Genomic DNA, 12939 nt, shown 5'->3' on the forward strand with positions numbered 1-12939 from the left:
CCCTGCGACAGCCACACACCCCCCCCGACGAAGGCAGCAACCCAACCGGTGCCACAGACGGCGCGGGCCCGGCTCTGCCTGCTGCGGTGCGGCGTGGGGCCGCCGACCCCGCGGCACAGCGGGGCCGTGGCGGCGCTGCACGCTCGCAGGGCAGTGGGTGGCAGCCGTCAGGGGCTCACCTCAAGCCCCGCTCCGATGCCACGGGTGATGGGCGCTGCGAAGGGGCTGCACCGGGAACCCCTCCACGCGGCGGCGCGGGAGCGCGCCCGCTCGGCCCGGCTCTACCCTGCATAACCCCGCCCACACCCAGCCGGCACCTCCCATACCCCGCGTAGCCCCGCCCATCGCAGCGTGGCCACGCCCCATCCAGCGCAGCTCCGCCCCCGCCCGTGCCGCTGCCCGCCATGGCGCTGCGCTTCTCCGCCAACCTCTCGTGGCTGTTCCCGCAGCTCCCGGCGCTCCCGGCGCGCCTGGAGGCGGCGGCGGCCGCGGGGTTCGGGGCGGCGGAGGCAGCCTGGCCCGCGGGCTGCCCGGCCCAGGCGCTGCGGGCCGCGGCGGAGCGGGCGGGGGTGCGGATCGTGCTCCTCAACACCCCGCCGGGTACCGCCGCGTGCCCCGGGCTGCGGGAGGTGGGCACACGGGGGTCGCGGGGGTGCCCCGGTGCCGCTGATCCCTTCCCCGCTCTCTTCTAGGAGACCAGGAGGCGGGCGAGATGGGGCTGGCGGCCGTGCCCGGGCGGCAGGCTGCCTTCCGGCAGGGGCTGGCCGCGGCGGTGCGGTACGCCAAGGCGGTTGGCTGCCCCAGGTAGGTGCCCGCGGGACCCCGCTGCTGCGGCGCCTCGGCTGCTCCGACCCGCGGCACCGGAGCCCTGCGCTGCAGCCCTGCTCTGCAGCCTTCCTGCTCCAGCTTTTCTCGGGAGCGCAGCTCGCCCTTTGCACTGCTGCGCCTGCAGCCCGCCGGGTCACCGAGCCTCTGCAGGGCCGCAGCGGGCTGGGGCCGTTTCATTGCAGACGCCTGGCTGCGGTGCCATAGTCTTAAATGTGCTCTCTGGGAGCTGACCCAAAGCTGCCAAGCACGCTTGGCTGACCCTGCCCTGTGCCAGTCCCCGTGATAATCCTCCCTTTTTTCTCCCCACTCATACCAGTCCTTTCCTCCAAGACACAACAGTTGCTTTATGGATTACAGCATAGAGGAGACACTGTAAGAGATGCAATTAGCCTGGCACAACCCCCTCCAGAGAACCAACGTGGCCCTTTGATTCCATTTACTTTGCATCATTCTTTCTCTTAGAAACACAGTCCAAAGCTGGCATGGGCCAGCAGGCAAGGGGTTGCCCAGACCCATTTACGTTCTCTGGTAACAGGCAGCTTGAAAAGGCTTTTGGTTCCAGTGTATGCCTCGCCTAAATGGTGCTGAAGAGCCTTGCTCCCCCCAGCCATGCATCCTGCACACAGCCTGGCATAGTCCAGCACTGGCCACTATCCCATCCCTGATGTATGCTTGCCGCCCATCACAGCGGCTTCAGGGCAGCCCCAGGAGCGACACCCGAAGTAAGCTCCAGTCTCAGGCTGAAAGAGTTGGAGGCAGCTGGCAAAAGAGGGAAGAACCAAGGTCTACAATGGTCAGGCAAAAGGTTCAGAGGTCCCTCTGCATTCTGAGGTGGGATGGTTTATGTCCCTGCAGTTTGCTGGCTGCCTGTTGTGCCCCCTGCATGGGACGTGGTTCCTCTTACCCCCTTCTGTGTCTGCCCTCTCAGCCTGGCCCCACTTTCCATTGGCAGAGGAAGATGTATTAGGCCCAACCCGCCGCCTGGATACTGGAGCTGCTGCCTGTGGCTGATCTCTGTGTCTGCAGGATCCACCTGATGGCTGGGCGCGTTCCCCAGGGTGCAGACCGGGCAGCAGTGGCAGCGGAGATGGAAACCACCTTTGTTGAGAACCTCAGATATGCTGCTGACCTCCTGGCCCAGGTAAGCGGGAACAGGTCCTGCTCCATGGGTGCAGCTCTTAGGGCACCAAGATGGAGAATCCCCCACCTGCCTGGCATGGGGAAGGAGCTCTCACTGCTGCCGAGGTGACAGGTGTTCTGTAGTGCGACATTGCCGTGTTACAGGAAGACATGATTGGACTGGTGGAGCCTATTAACAACCGCATCACTGACCCTCGTTACTATCTGAACACCCCGCACCAAGGTACATCCCTCCCCAGAGTCCCTTGCAAGGGAAGAGAAGGATCCCCCCAAGTCTGAAAGGCAGGTGGTTGCCTCACCTGCAGCGGGGTGCTGGGGGAGCACAGTTAATGAAGGAGGGGAAGGTCTCAGGGCCTCACCATGACGTTTCCAGCCTGGGGATGATGGTCTCTCTTTTCTTGCACCCCTAGCTGTTGCCATCCTGGAGAAGGTGGGACGGCCCAACCTGAAGCTGCAGCTGGTGAGTGAGTCAGCATTGAAGATCTCCAGGGTTCACCCTCCACCACAGAACCTTACACAAACGCACTGGGGAATCCTAGGGGATATGGGCTTGTTATCCCCCCCCAGGGATATGGGGAGGGACAAGGACCATAAGACAGCCATCCTTGACTGTTAACTGCTGAACAGCTGCACTGTCTACTCTCTTCTCCACAGGATCTCTTTCACTGCCAGATCATGGATGGGAATTTGTCACGCAACCTGGAGACATTCTTCCCACTCATTGGTAATGCCCAAACCAGCTCTTCTGTGTCCATGGGGCAGGAGTGGCTTGGAGATGGAGCCCTCCTGCCCCACACTCTGCTACAGCTGGCTGCAGGCACCAGACTGCTCTTGGATCACCTCATCACTTGCCTACAGGAAGGCGGCAGGCAGGGCTGCCTCGGACAGAGCATCTCCCATTCCCTCCCTAGGTCATATCCAGATCGCACAGGTGCCAGGGCGGCATGAGCCCGACAGCCCTGGGGAGCTGAACTTCCCCTACATCTTCCAGCTCCTGGAGGCCCTTGGCTACACTGGCTACGTGGGGTGCGAGTATGCTCCGAAAGGTGAGTGGACCTGCAGGTGGTCTGAGCCCCATGGGCAGGTCCCAGTACAGACCAGCTGGCTGGGTACTGTGCAAAGACAGGCAGGTTGTGGGCAGAGTCCCTGCCTGGGGATGAGAACCTTGCCCACAGCATAAGCTGCGCCAGCTTGCTTGGGGTGCCAGCAGGAAACCTTGTCTGTCACTGCAGGAGACACCTTGGAAGGTCTGGGCTGGCTGCGGTCATACTGGGAGAGTCGAGGGCTGCAGCATGGTGGGACCAGCAAGGCAACAGAGTAAAAGGAAACTGCTGGAATAAAAGTGAAAGCAATGGCTTGGTAGAGGAGCATGTGTCTTCTCTTATGACTAGGGAGTGGTGGTAGGCAGAATGATTCCTAAGGCAATGTTAGGAGCATTCCCTTCCCCAGGCCCTACTGGGCCAGCCCAAGCAGCTGGACCTTTACCCAAGTACCATCTCCAGCATGTCGTATCTGGGGGTGGCTTGGGTGACTTCAGGTACAGAGCAGAACTTTCATTTCCAGTCTGCAAGGGGATCCAGGGAGAGGTTTCCAGTCTCCCCTGCTGAGGGGAGCATTCACTCCTAGGGAAACGCAAGTTTTCCCAGTCCAGTTCCAGCTGGTGCCTTCAGTTGTGGGAAGAGGACTCTGGGCTTCCAAGTCCTGCAGTTCTCAAGGCTGCTGCCAGTGCCCAGCACGGACGTTGCAGCAGAGAGAAACAAGCAGCTTCCTCACAGGCTGCCTGAACCAAGGTAACAGGCTGGGGGCTGCCTGCCCACAGACATCAGGATGCCTGGCCTGCTGCTTCTGCTCCAGAGCAAGTATGAGACTCTAGAGCAAACCCAGCCAGTCCTGCAGCCAGGGTTGCCTCTGCATTCCCTGTGAGAGGCTTTACACATCCTAGCCTACAGCACAAGAGTGGGAATCTGGTTCAGTTTATTTCACAGAGACATCAATGGCTTTAATGTACATCTCCAGCAAACCTTCCCCTGGTCCAGTTCACCCTTCCTATTCCCTTTAGTGCTCTCCTGATGAAAGCAAAGGGACAGAAGTGCACAGCCTCACTGCTCAGAGCCCTGAAGTCTTTCCACCTCAAGCCAGAGCAGTGTGCAGTGCTGCCCTGTGCAGAACCGGTGCTCTATGTTCTCCTCCGTGCCTTCCCGGCAGGCAGAACTCACCTGCAGGTGCCAAAGCTGTGTCCCTGAGAATCGCTCCGCTTCAGCCAAGCCACAGCAGCCAAACTCCTGCCCTTGCAGTTCAGTTCAAGGTCATTCAGTATCAAATCCACTGACAACAGTGCACTGAGGGCCACACCAGCCAGCCAGCGATGCATGGAGGTGCATATCCCCAGGCTCCTCAGCTCAGCACCCTCGCATGCCACCAGCAGCGCTGCCTGTGGTGCCGGAGCCTGTTCTTCCCCATGGTGACCCACGGCACAGCCACACCAGGAGGTGTGGTACACATGTCTCCAGGATGTGGGTACCAGTGCTAGAGCAGGCCTGTCCAGAGGTTGAAGCAGGCGGTGTTGATAACCGACTCCAGGTGGTGGTATGTGGACACAAGCTGTGGCAGGGGGCTCTCGCTGTTCTGGGGCTGCACTGGGAATGGCTCCCGGAAAACCACGGTGAGGCTCTGCTGAGAGGGAGGAACAGGTCAGGGGAAGGATTCAGACAAGCACTGTGCCAGGTGCATGGGCACTCTTTTGGCAGTGGCAGGCAGGTACTAGGATAAATGCCAAAATGCCAATGGCACTGACCTAGCGCCTCCTGCTGTGACAGAGCATGCCTGAGCCTCTTCCCAAATTTTCTGGAGAAATTAGATGCAAGGACTTGCCCACTCACTCTCTCCCAGCCCCCATGCATCTACAGTTATTCCACCCCCAGCAGCAGCCTTGGGAGAAGAGGGGATCCTACTGCCTCCACAATAATAGGGGCTTCCAGGGAAATCAGAGGGAAATTTCTTCTCCTAAGGCAAAGAGTAGGAGTGCAACAAATGGGGAAGGGGAGGAGATTAAACGTAATAACTGCAATCCTAAAAATAAATGCTGGCTGCTCCATTCTGATCAGTGACTGTACTGACAAGGCAGGGCGAGGGCAGAGGGGAGCAGAAAACAGGGCTCAGAAGAGAAGGTTGCAGGAGCTGAAGCAGGCAGAAGAAGAGCATGAGTGATGCGGTGTGCTCAGATCAGCAGCATGGAGGCAAGACAGAGACTGGATGTTCTCCAGAGCTGAAACACAGCACACAGAATCAACTAGCTTGGAAAAGACCTTTAAGATCATCGAGCCCAGCCATCATCCCAGGACTGCCAAGCCCACCACTAAACCATGTCACTCAGGGCAAACTGACCTCCCCTCAAGATCTCCCTGCTCATGATCTCCACTCGTAGCCATCCCTCATCTGCCCCTGCTCTCGCCTCACAATCTCCCCTCACAACCACCCAACCTTTCCCCTCATGAACTTCCCTCACTCCTCATGGCCACCCCTGATCTCTCCTCATGAACTCCCCTCAAGGCTGACCCTGCTCTCTCTCACAATCATCCCTCATGGCTGCCCCTCCTATTTTCTTAGGATCTCCCCTCATGACCACCCCTCCTTTCCCCTCATGGCTGCCCCTGCTCTTCCCAAGTAGCCAGGATCCCCTGACAAACTCATAAAGCCACGAGAGCAGCTATGTAACTGCAAAACAGCAAATGCACCACCATCATTTACGAGAGAAGAGAAGGTGATTTGTGAGCCTAACTCCAGCATTGTGCAAGGCTTCTGAGCAGGCTCAGAGAGGAAGAACCACGATGAAAATGCAGCTCTGTTTTACCAAAGTGATGTGCTAACATTAGAGTTCTCTTTGATAAGGTAATATTTCTGGACAAAGGCATCATGGTATATCTTATCTGAACTTCAGGAAGAATTTGATGTGGTGCCACATGGGAAATTTAGGTAAGCTGCAAAGATAGGAATTAACACAAAAATTATAAGGTGAAGATGGCAGTGTTGAAAATGGAGGAAGGGGGTTGGAGAGAGGTTACCAATGGGAGTTCTTCCAGAACACGTTTTGGGACTCATGCTGCCTAGTACTTTAATGAGTTTGGCACCACGATGAGGAGTGTGCTGATAAAGTTTGAGGCACTAATACAAAAGAGGATTGGGATGATGCAAGAAAAGCCCTAGAGGCAACGGGAATGGGACGAATATTAAATGCAAGGTAAGGAACACAAAGGATTTCTGCTGTAAGATGGGAGTCACTGGGAGAGGTGATGGAAGGTGTGGTGTATCACATCAGCGAGCACAAAATGACACTGTGACCTGTGAGGCGTGACCATGAAAAGGCAAATACCACTCCAGGATTTACCAGAAGCACTGAGCAGGGACAGAAAAGGCTCAGTGCAATCGCTGAGGGCTCTGCTGAGATTCCTCAGGAATACTGGGTGCAGTCCCAGACACCTATATTTATGAAGGCTGTCCTGAGCCCTGACAGGCTCTGAATGACAATAATGCCACTGGGGAAGGGAGGCTTAAGAGCTCATCTTGCTTAACACAGCAACATGGAGTTAGCAAAAATTCCACCTTTAGACGTGGAGATGAACCTCAGGGACCAGGGAAGAAGCTGGTACCTGCACAGTGAAGAGCGGTTTCAGCTCTGAGCTACCACTGGCATGAAGAGGATAGAACTGGCCAAGACAAAAAGCTGCAGCAAAAGATGGGAAGAGCTCTTCACTATCAGGTGTCAGGAGGCACCAAGCAGCCTTTCAGCAGCCACCACCTCCTCTATTGCCTCTATAGGAAGCTATTAAGATGGAGTGTGATTTATTTACAAAGGGATCAGTTACGCTGCAATCTCTGCATAAGCCTCGCTGTGAACTCAGGTGTCTGTAGATCCCCTGCACTCACATGGAGCTGCACACCCTGGGACCCATCCTGCACCCTGCCTGGCACCATAGCTGAAAGCAGAGTATTTTTTCCCTCAACTCCAGTGAAGACCAAGGCCCATGCAGATTTGCTGGAACCCTTAGAGTGCAGGTCCTCTTCCCTTCTGCCCAGGTAGGTGCAGCCCACAGCTCTGGCAACCCCTCGCAGCCAGACCCAGTGTGATCCGGCTTTGTACTGAATACAGGAGGACTCTTTAGTCTGGACAGAGAGACAGCTGAGAGCATGATCCAAAAGCAACCTTGTGAAATAAAAAAGAGGATCAACTGCTTACTGCTTTCCAATATACAAACAAAGGGGCATCATGTGAAAAGAGCAGAAGGAGCTTCAAAAACAATCCAAGGACTTCACCTAGACTGTAATTGTTCTTGGAGCTGCAGGTCAGGGGAGATCATGGATGTCAGAAATTAACCAAAGGAAACAAATCCATGGAGGACCATTAAATAAATGGAAATGCCATTTCTAGCTCAGGATGGGCCTGAGCCACAGATTGTCAGATGTTGTGACAGTATTTAGGAGAGGTATTCCAGACTTCCTGACCTGCTCTTATTTTCCTCATGTGCACCTGCTGTTGGCTACTGCTGGATGAATCTAAACAGATCTCCATCCTGAGCCTATATAGCTGCTTTTACGTTCCAAAATTCTTACCGTCTTTCCTGAATGGGAATCAAGAAACACAAGAACGAAGCAATCCGTGAACTTCTGGTTGAGCACGACCTGTCAGGAGGGCCACAGCACAGGTTGGAAAGAAGACAGCACTACAAACCGTCCTGTATCTCCAGGACAGGGATACAAGCACCCACCCAAGGACATGCTAACATGCAGGACGAGTGGCATGATAGAATCTTGAAGATGTAAGTCTGCCTGGCTCACAGGTGACACTGCCCAATCACGGGGATACACATGGCATGAGGCTCTGCAGGTGCAGTGTCCCATCTGCCTGGAGGCAGGCAAACAGACCCTGCTGTACCACAGGAGCACATACTTCACGCTGCACCAGTAGCAGAGTAGAGAACAACATTGTGATGGTGCCCATGTCATCCTAACAGCACGTAAGAGGCTCACACAGGAGGCAGGGGCTCTGGACAGGGGAAAGAGGCTGCAGGGAGGTCATGGGCTATGTCTTACCAGATACTGGGTGCCAGTCTCAGTGTTGTGGAAGTGCCGGCAGCTCTGGGGAAAGCGGCTCAGCAGCACTTTGATGAGGCTCTGGTACCAGGAGACTGTCATGGTGAGGAAGCATTCCTGCAGGCATGGAAAAGGGCTGATTTTAGCCTCCCCCTAGCCATGGCACCAGCAGCCATAATACTACAGCAGCCTTCATCCCTCAAATCAGATGCATCCCACTGAGGCATGCTGACTCTCCACAGACAGGTCCATCCAGCCTCCCCCTTTCCCTGCCAGCTAGGAGCTATGGTCCTACCTCTATCTTCCCCCAAGGAGGAAGAGATGTGCCCTGTTCACCTGGTGCCCACTCCATCCCCAGAGCAGAACAGCGGCTGCTGTTCATCCTGACTCCATCCCTGATGCTCACCAGCTGGGGGTCGACATCAGCAATGGATTTCCCGTGCACGGCTTCAAGCAGCTCCTCCAGCTCCACCAGTGAGAGCTTGCCCAGCTTCAGCTTGTCAGAAGCCAGGGGCTCCAGAAGGAAGAGGCGCTTCCAGAGGTTGTCCCTGCGGCAGTGGCACTTGGCCAGCTGCACCATGCTGCTGAGCTGCTTCTGCGCTGAGGCCACCTCAGAGGCCAACAAGGGGAAGAGCGGTGAGGTGTAGAAGAGTCCCGGCCCCAGTTTGACTTGTGTGCCCCCCGCATAGAACTCGCTGCTGTCCTCCACGTCCTGCCACAGCTCCCGCTCCTCAGGCTGCTGCCGCCCCAGGCTGGTCTCCGGCTCTGCTGCCTCCCAGGCTGCCCGGCCCACCACAGGTTCCAGCACCTCCCGCTGCAGGCGCGGCAGCTTCTTGAAGCGCCGCATGTCAGCCGTAAGCCGGGGAAAGAGCTCCCGCTGGCTCGTCATGATGACGTAGAAACGCAAGCTGAGAGCAAGGAGACACTGGTGAGCTGGGGAAGGGCTGCTCCCTTCCCAGCTGGGCTGCAAGTGGACCGTGGACCTCTCTGTCCCTGCCAATAAGGGTCCTTCTCTGCCCAGACAAGGACACTGCCCAGTTCCTTGTGAAGCACCAGACCTGCCTGTGATGTCCCAGACAGAACCACTCCCTCCCAAGGCCCTCTTCCCCAACCTGGAAGCTTTGGCATCATGTCTCTGGACACCTAGTGCTCACCGGAGCATGCGTCTCTCTGCCTCACTCTGCTCCTCAAACGGTGCTGCACTGTGACACACCAGGAGGGACACATCAAAGTCATCATGATGACGCAGACCTTCAGAGTCCTTGTAGGAGCCAGAGCTGGGAGCAAAAGCACATCAGTATGAAGGGGACCTCACTTGGTTCCTCAAGAGCGCTTGGTCACAACAAAACTATTGGGCATAGGGAATTCAACACAGCAGGAGTCCCCAGAAGTACTATGGGAGATGTCAAATGCATGTGTACACACACACATGCTCACCACCCCTGCTGGCCATCTCAGAAAAGCTGGGCAGAACTGCTGCCTGGCACTATGAGCAAGTCAGCTTTGCTGCTGCCTTGGGCCAGCGTCCCTAGGACTGTGGGGAGCCCACCCATCCTGGGCAGCTCCAGCAGGTGCACTCACCTGTTCCAAATGGAGACCAGGGCATATTCATTCTGCTCTGTGCCGGGTGTCCCCTTCTTGTTGTCACTGCCTGCGGCTGGCCGGGCCATGCGCAAGGGTTTCATGTGGTAGGTGTTGGCGTGGTCTGCGATGTAGTTGTACAGTTGGTGTGCAGTGATCATGTTGGTGGGCAGAGCCAGTGTGCCTGGTGGAAGAGGACACATTGCTACCACAGGAGACACCCAGTGCTCTGGGCAGAGCAGTGTCCTGCAAACTACTCTGGGGAACAGAGCAATCCACTTCCCTTCCACAACAGGGAAGCAAAAGACTTCCCCTAGAGCTGAGCCCCTCATGTCACCCTCTCCCTGTCACCTCCCTGGATACTTCAAAGGTCAGGTTTATTTGTAAAGCATTTGGAAACCTTTTGTCAAGTTTTGCCGGCGATCGACCCCAGACTGATCATGTGTTGAGCTACACACCTTGGAAAACGTGGTTGCGGCCAAATTTGGGGATGTCAGTGTGGTGGGCAATGAAATCCTCCAGGAAGCTGGTGAGGTGGTAGCCCTGGCGGAGAGTCATGTGGGAGCCCAGCAGGTACTGGTGGACTATACGCAAGTGGAAGTCGTAGCTGAACGAATGCACGTGCATGAGGTCCCGCACCTTGTCACACTCCTCTGTGAAGAGCATAGAGAGCTGCGGAGGGACAGGGAGTCAAGGCAGGAACGATACCAGGCACCTCACACCCGTCTGCAAAGCCCTGCTGACAGCAAGGCACAGCAGAGCCAGCTGCAGCCACCCCTGCCCCAACACCAGAAAAGGATGCAGCTGAGAAGCTGTATGCACAGTGCAAATAGCAGACCTGCAGGCCTGGCCCCAAGGGATCCAGCTTGGTGGCTCCTTTCATACTTGACCCCACTCCTGGTCTCCAGTAGCAGCACCGACTGGTCAGCACTGCCTCCCCTTTCGGCATGAGGTTCACCCCTCCTCCTGAGCTGAAAGCCACATGGCTGTGAAGGAAGACACGTCCTCCTTTCAGCTGAGTGCTGCTCTGAACTGCCTAGTCCCTGAGCATGAACAGTACACACTGGGGCTGGAGCCCCAGCACATTCTGGATCTACAGGCAAAGCCTGACTCTCTGAATGTCCCTTAAGAGCAGAAGGCAGCCTGTGGGGAGTAGCTGGACCCAGAGATGGGCTACAGCAATGTTGCTAATGCCCTGTGCTCAGTATCTTAGAGAGTGCAAACTCATGTCCAGCACATGGCCATCACCTCTGCACAGCGTACTGGTTGTTCACTGATGCAGTACTAGCCTTCACACATTCACTCCTGGCCACAAACCCAGCACAAATGCAGCTACTGCGCCAGGGAACAGCACTGGTGAAGGCCTCAACCTTGCCCACATGCCAGGGGCACACGTTTATATCTTTTGGCTCTCTGATACCTTTGGGCAGTTGACCCCCATCATAATCCCTCAGTTTAAGAAGGGGGCAAGCAGGGAAAACCAGCAGGCAGGAGGCATTGGCAGGAGAACAGGCTGTCCTTGCTCTCTGCACCACCTGCATTGCTGCTGCCACAAGCCAGAGGACATCCTGCATGGCCAGGATGAGCCCTGAGAGGAGCCTATCCCTCTGCCCCAGGAAAAGCAGGACAAAAAGCAAGAAACACAAGGTGCTGCCCCCATGCCAACACCTGGGGCCCACCCCATCCTCCTCCCAAGCTGTGCTGTCCGCTGTGGTAAGTATTATTATGGAAGGCACTGGCACAGGAGGCAAGAGGCAGCTCCTGCAGCCAGGCATTGGGCAGGAAGGGGCGGAAGCACAGCCACTGGGAGGTTCAGCCTTGCACTGGCAGGTCCTGCCGTGCTCAGCATGGCAGTGGGAGGAGAGGACGTACCGCAGACTCAGAGACGGAGCTGGGTCCCATGCAGCTCTTGCTGCGAGCTCTGGCTGTAAGAGTGCCCTGATGGAGAGAGATGCACAGCCAGTGGGAAGAGAGACAAGGCACTGCCCAGCCCTGTTCCTGCATCCAGCCTGTCCTGCACAGGCTCAGGGTGAGACGAGGAGAGAAGGGGTAGAGAAGCTCAACTGCTCCACCTGGGGGAACTCTGGGCTACTCCCAGCGTGTGGGAAGGCTGGCCAGGCCTCTGCAGCAAGCCCCACACCTCTTGCCCGCTGCCCCCAGGACCATCCCCTCCCGCTGCAAAACCAGCAAAGCCTCTTCCCAAGTCAGCCAGAGAGAGCCTGGATGTGCCCTGCAATGCCAGAGGCAGCTTGGTAACCCTGCCCTGTGCATGTGCAGGCTTGCCAAGAAAGGCTCAGAAAACCTTCAGGCAAGGCAGGCTCTAAACTTAGGAAAGCCACTCAGCATATATAAGATGCAGCCTTGCTACGGAGCCACCTTAGAAAGGATGGTATGGTCATGCGTGCTTCCTGCCTCAGACAGGCTGGGGCTGACCAACCTTAAGGCAGCCACCCAGTACCCTGGGGACAGGCATGAGGCACCCTGACACACCAAAAGAGAAGGGAGCAGGCAACCCCATGGTGTTGCAAGTAAGGCACAGAGGCATCAAGAACCAGGGCTCATAGTGCAGAAAATGATCTCTGGCGAATGGCAGCCATGCATGTTAACACATCCCTGTTCCCATTCCAAGAGAAGCAGAGCACTTCTGGCTTTCCATGCACGAACTTTCCTGGGAGCAGTCATCTTTGCCAGAATTGCTCCTATTCCTCCCCAGTCTGCTCTGTCTTGCTCCCCAAGCCAGGACAAGAGTCATCCTCTTGCCAAACCTCCCACCCCTTTCACTGCACTCCAGTGCAGATCTGCTCAAGCAGCATGCCATGGAGGGCATTTGGCTGCAGAAGGCTCTGTGCAGTTCTGCTTTTCCATGAGGAGGAAGCAGAGCTCTTCAGAACTTGCTACACCTGAAATGCCCAGTCTGTCCCAGAGATCACTGCTCCCCCAAAGCAGACCCTGTCCCTTAGCTGTGCCTGCAAAGCCATTACCTGAGAGTTTACAGACTGGCCCATGGGGATCCGTGAGCACTCCAGTGCATACTGCTTCACACAGAAGTAATAGCCCTGGAGGAGAGAACACATGAGCACAGCACAGGCCTTGGGCCCCTCCAGGAAAGGAGAACAGCCCGCATGCTTCACCCTCTGGGATGGATCCCACACACTCTTGCTCCATGTTTTGCTTCCCCTCTTGTCTGAACTAAGCCAGCCAGACCAATACACAGCTGAGCACAGAGCATCCTACCCAGTGCTGAGCCCTTGTATCTTTTATTAGCCCCACCTCCAGAGAACTCTTGCTGCTCTGGAGACTGTC

The 12939-nt window shown here is 56.4% G+C and overlaps 2 protein-coding genes across 11 annotated transcripts in view; one reads left to right on the forward strand and one right to left on the reverse strand.

The window, feature by feature from the left end:
• Nucleotides 1-397: 397 nt before the first annotated feature.
• HYI (hydroxypyruvate isomerase (putative)) lies at nucleotides 398-3330 on the forward strand. 2 transcript variants are annotated; one of them, XM_065673584.1, is made up of 8 exons: nucleotides 398-600; nucleotides 693-804; nucleotides 1855-1969; nucleotides 2092-2191; nucleotides 2379-2428; nucleotides 2623-2692; nucleotides 2880-3014; nucleotides 3201-3330. In XM_065673584.1, the coding sequence occupies exons 1-8, from the start codon at nucleotides 405-407 to the stop codon at nucleotides 3287-3289; spliced, it is 867 nt and encodes a 288-aa protein (XP_065529656.1). In that variant the 5' UTR covers nucleotides 398-404; the 3' UTR covers nucleotides 3290-3330. The 2 variants fall into 2 exon arrangements, with proteins under 2 accessions (XP_065529656.1, XP_065529657.1); XM_065673585.1 differs by having other exon boundaries at nucleotides 2113-2191.
• Nucleotides 3331-3925: 595 nt separating this feature from the next.
• The window catches only part of SZT2 (SZT2 subunit of KICSTOR complex), a 58969-nt gene continuing 49955 nt past the window's right edge, over nucleotides 3926-12939 (reverse strand). For 2 of the 9 annotated variants that reach the window (XM_065673572.1, XM_065673570.1), the window contains exons 65-73: nucleotides 12618-12692; nucleotides 11509-11574; nucleotides 10095-10308; nucleotides 9637-9820; nucleotides 9210-9332; nucleotides 8462-8963; nucleotides 8056-8172; nucleotides 7576-7644; nucleotides 3926-4641 (exon numbers count right to left, since the gene is read on the reverse strand). In XM_065673572.1, coding sequence (XP_065529644.1) covers nucleotides 4495-4641; nucleotides 7576-7644; nucleotides 8056-8172; nucleotides 8462-8963; nucleotides 9210-9332; nucleotides 9637-9820; nucleotides 10095-10308; nucleotides 11509-11574; nucleotides 12618-12692 — 1497 coding nt within the window. In that variant the 3' untranslated portion in view covers nucleotides 3926-4494. The other 7 variants (XM_065673580.1, XM_065673575.1, XM_065673571.1 and 4 more) reach the window with 6 other exon arrangements.

This window comes from Lathamus discolor, chromosome 3 (genome assembly GCF_037157495.1).
Source record: "Lathamus discolor isolate bLatDis1 chromosome 3, bLatDis1.hap1, whole genome shotgun sequence".
NCBI lineage: Eukaryota > Metazoa > Chordata > Aves > Psittaciformes > Psittacidae > Lathamus > Lathamus discolor.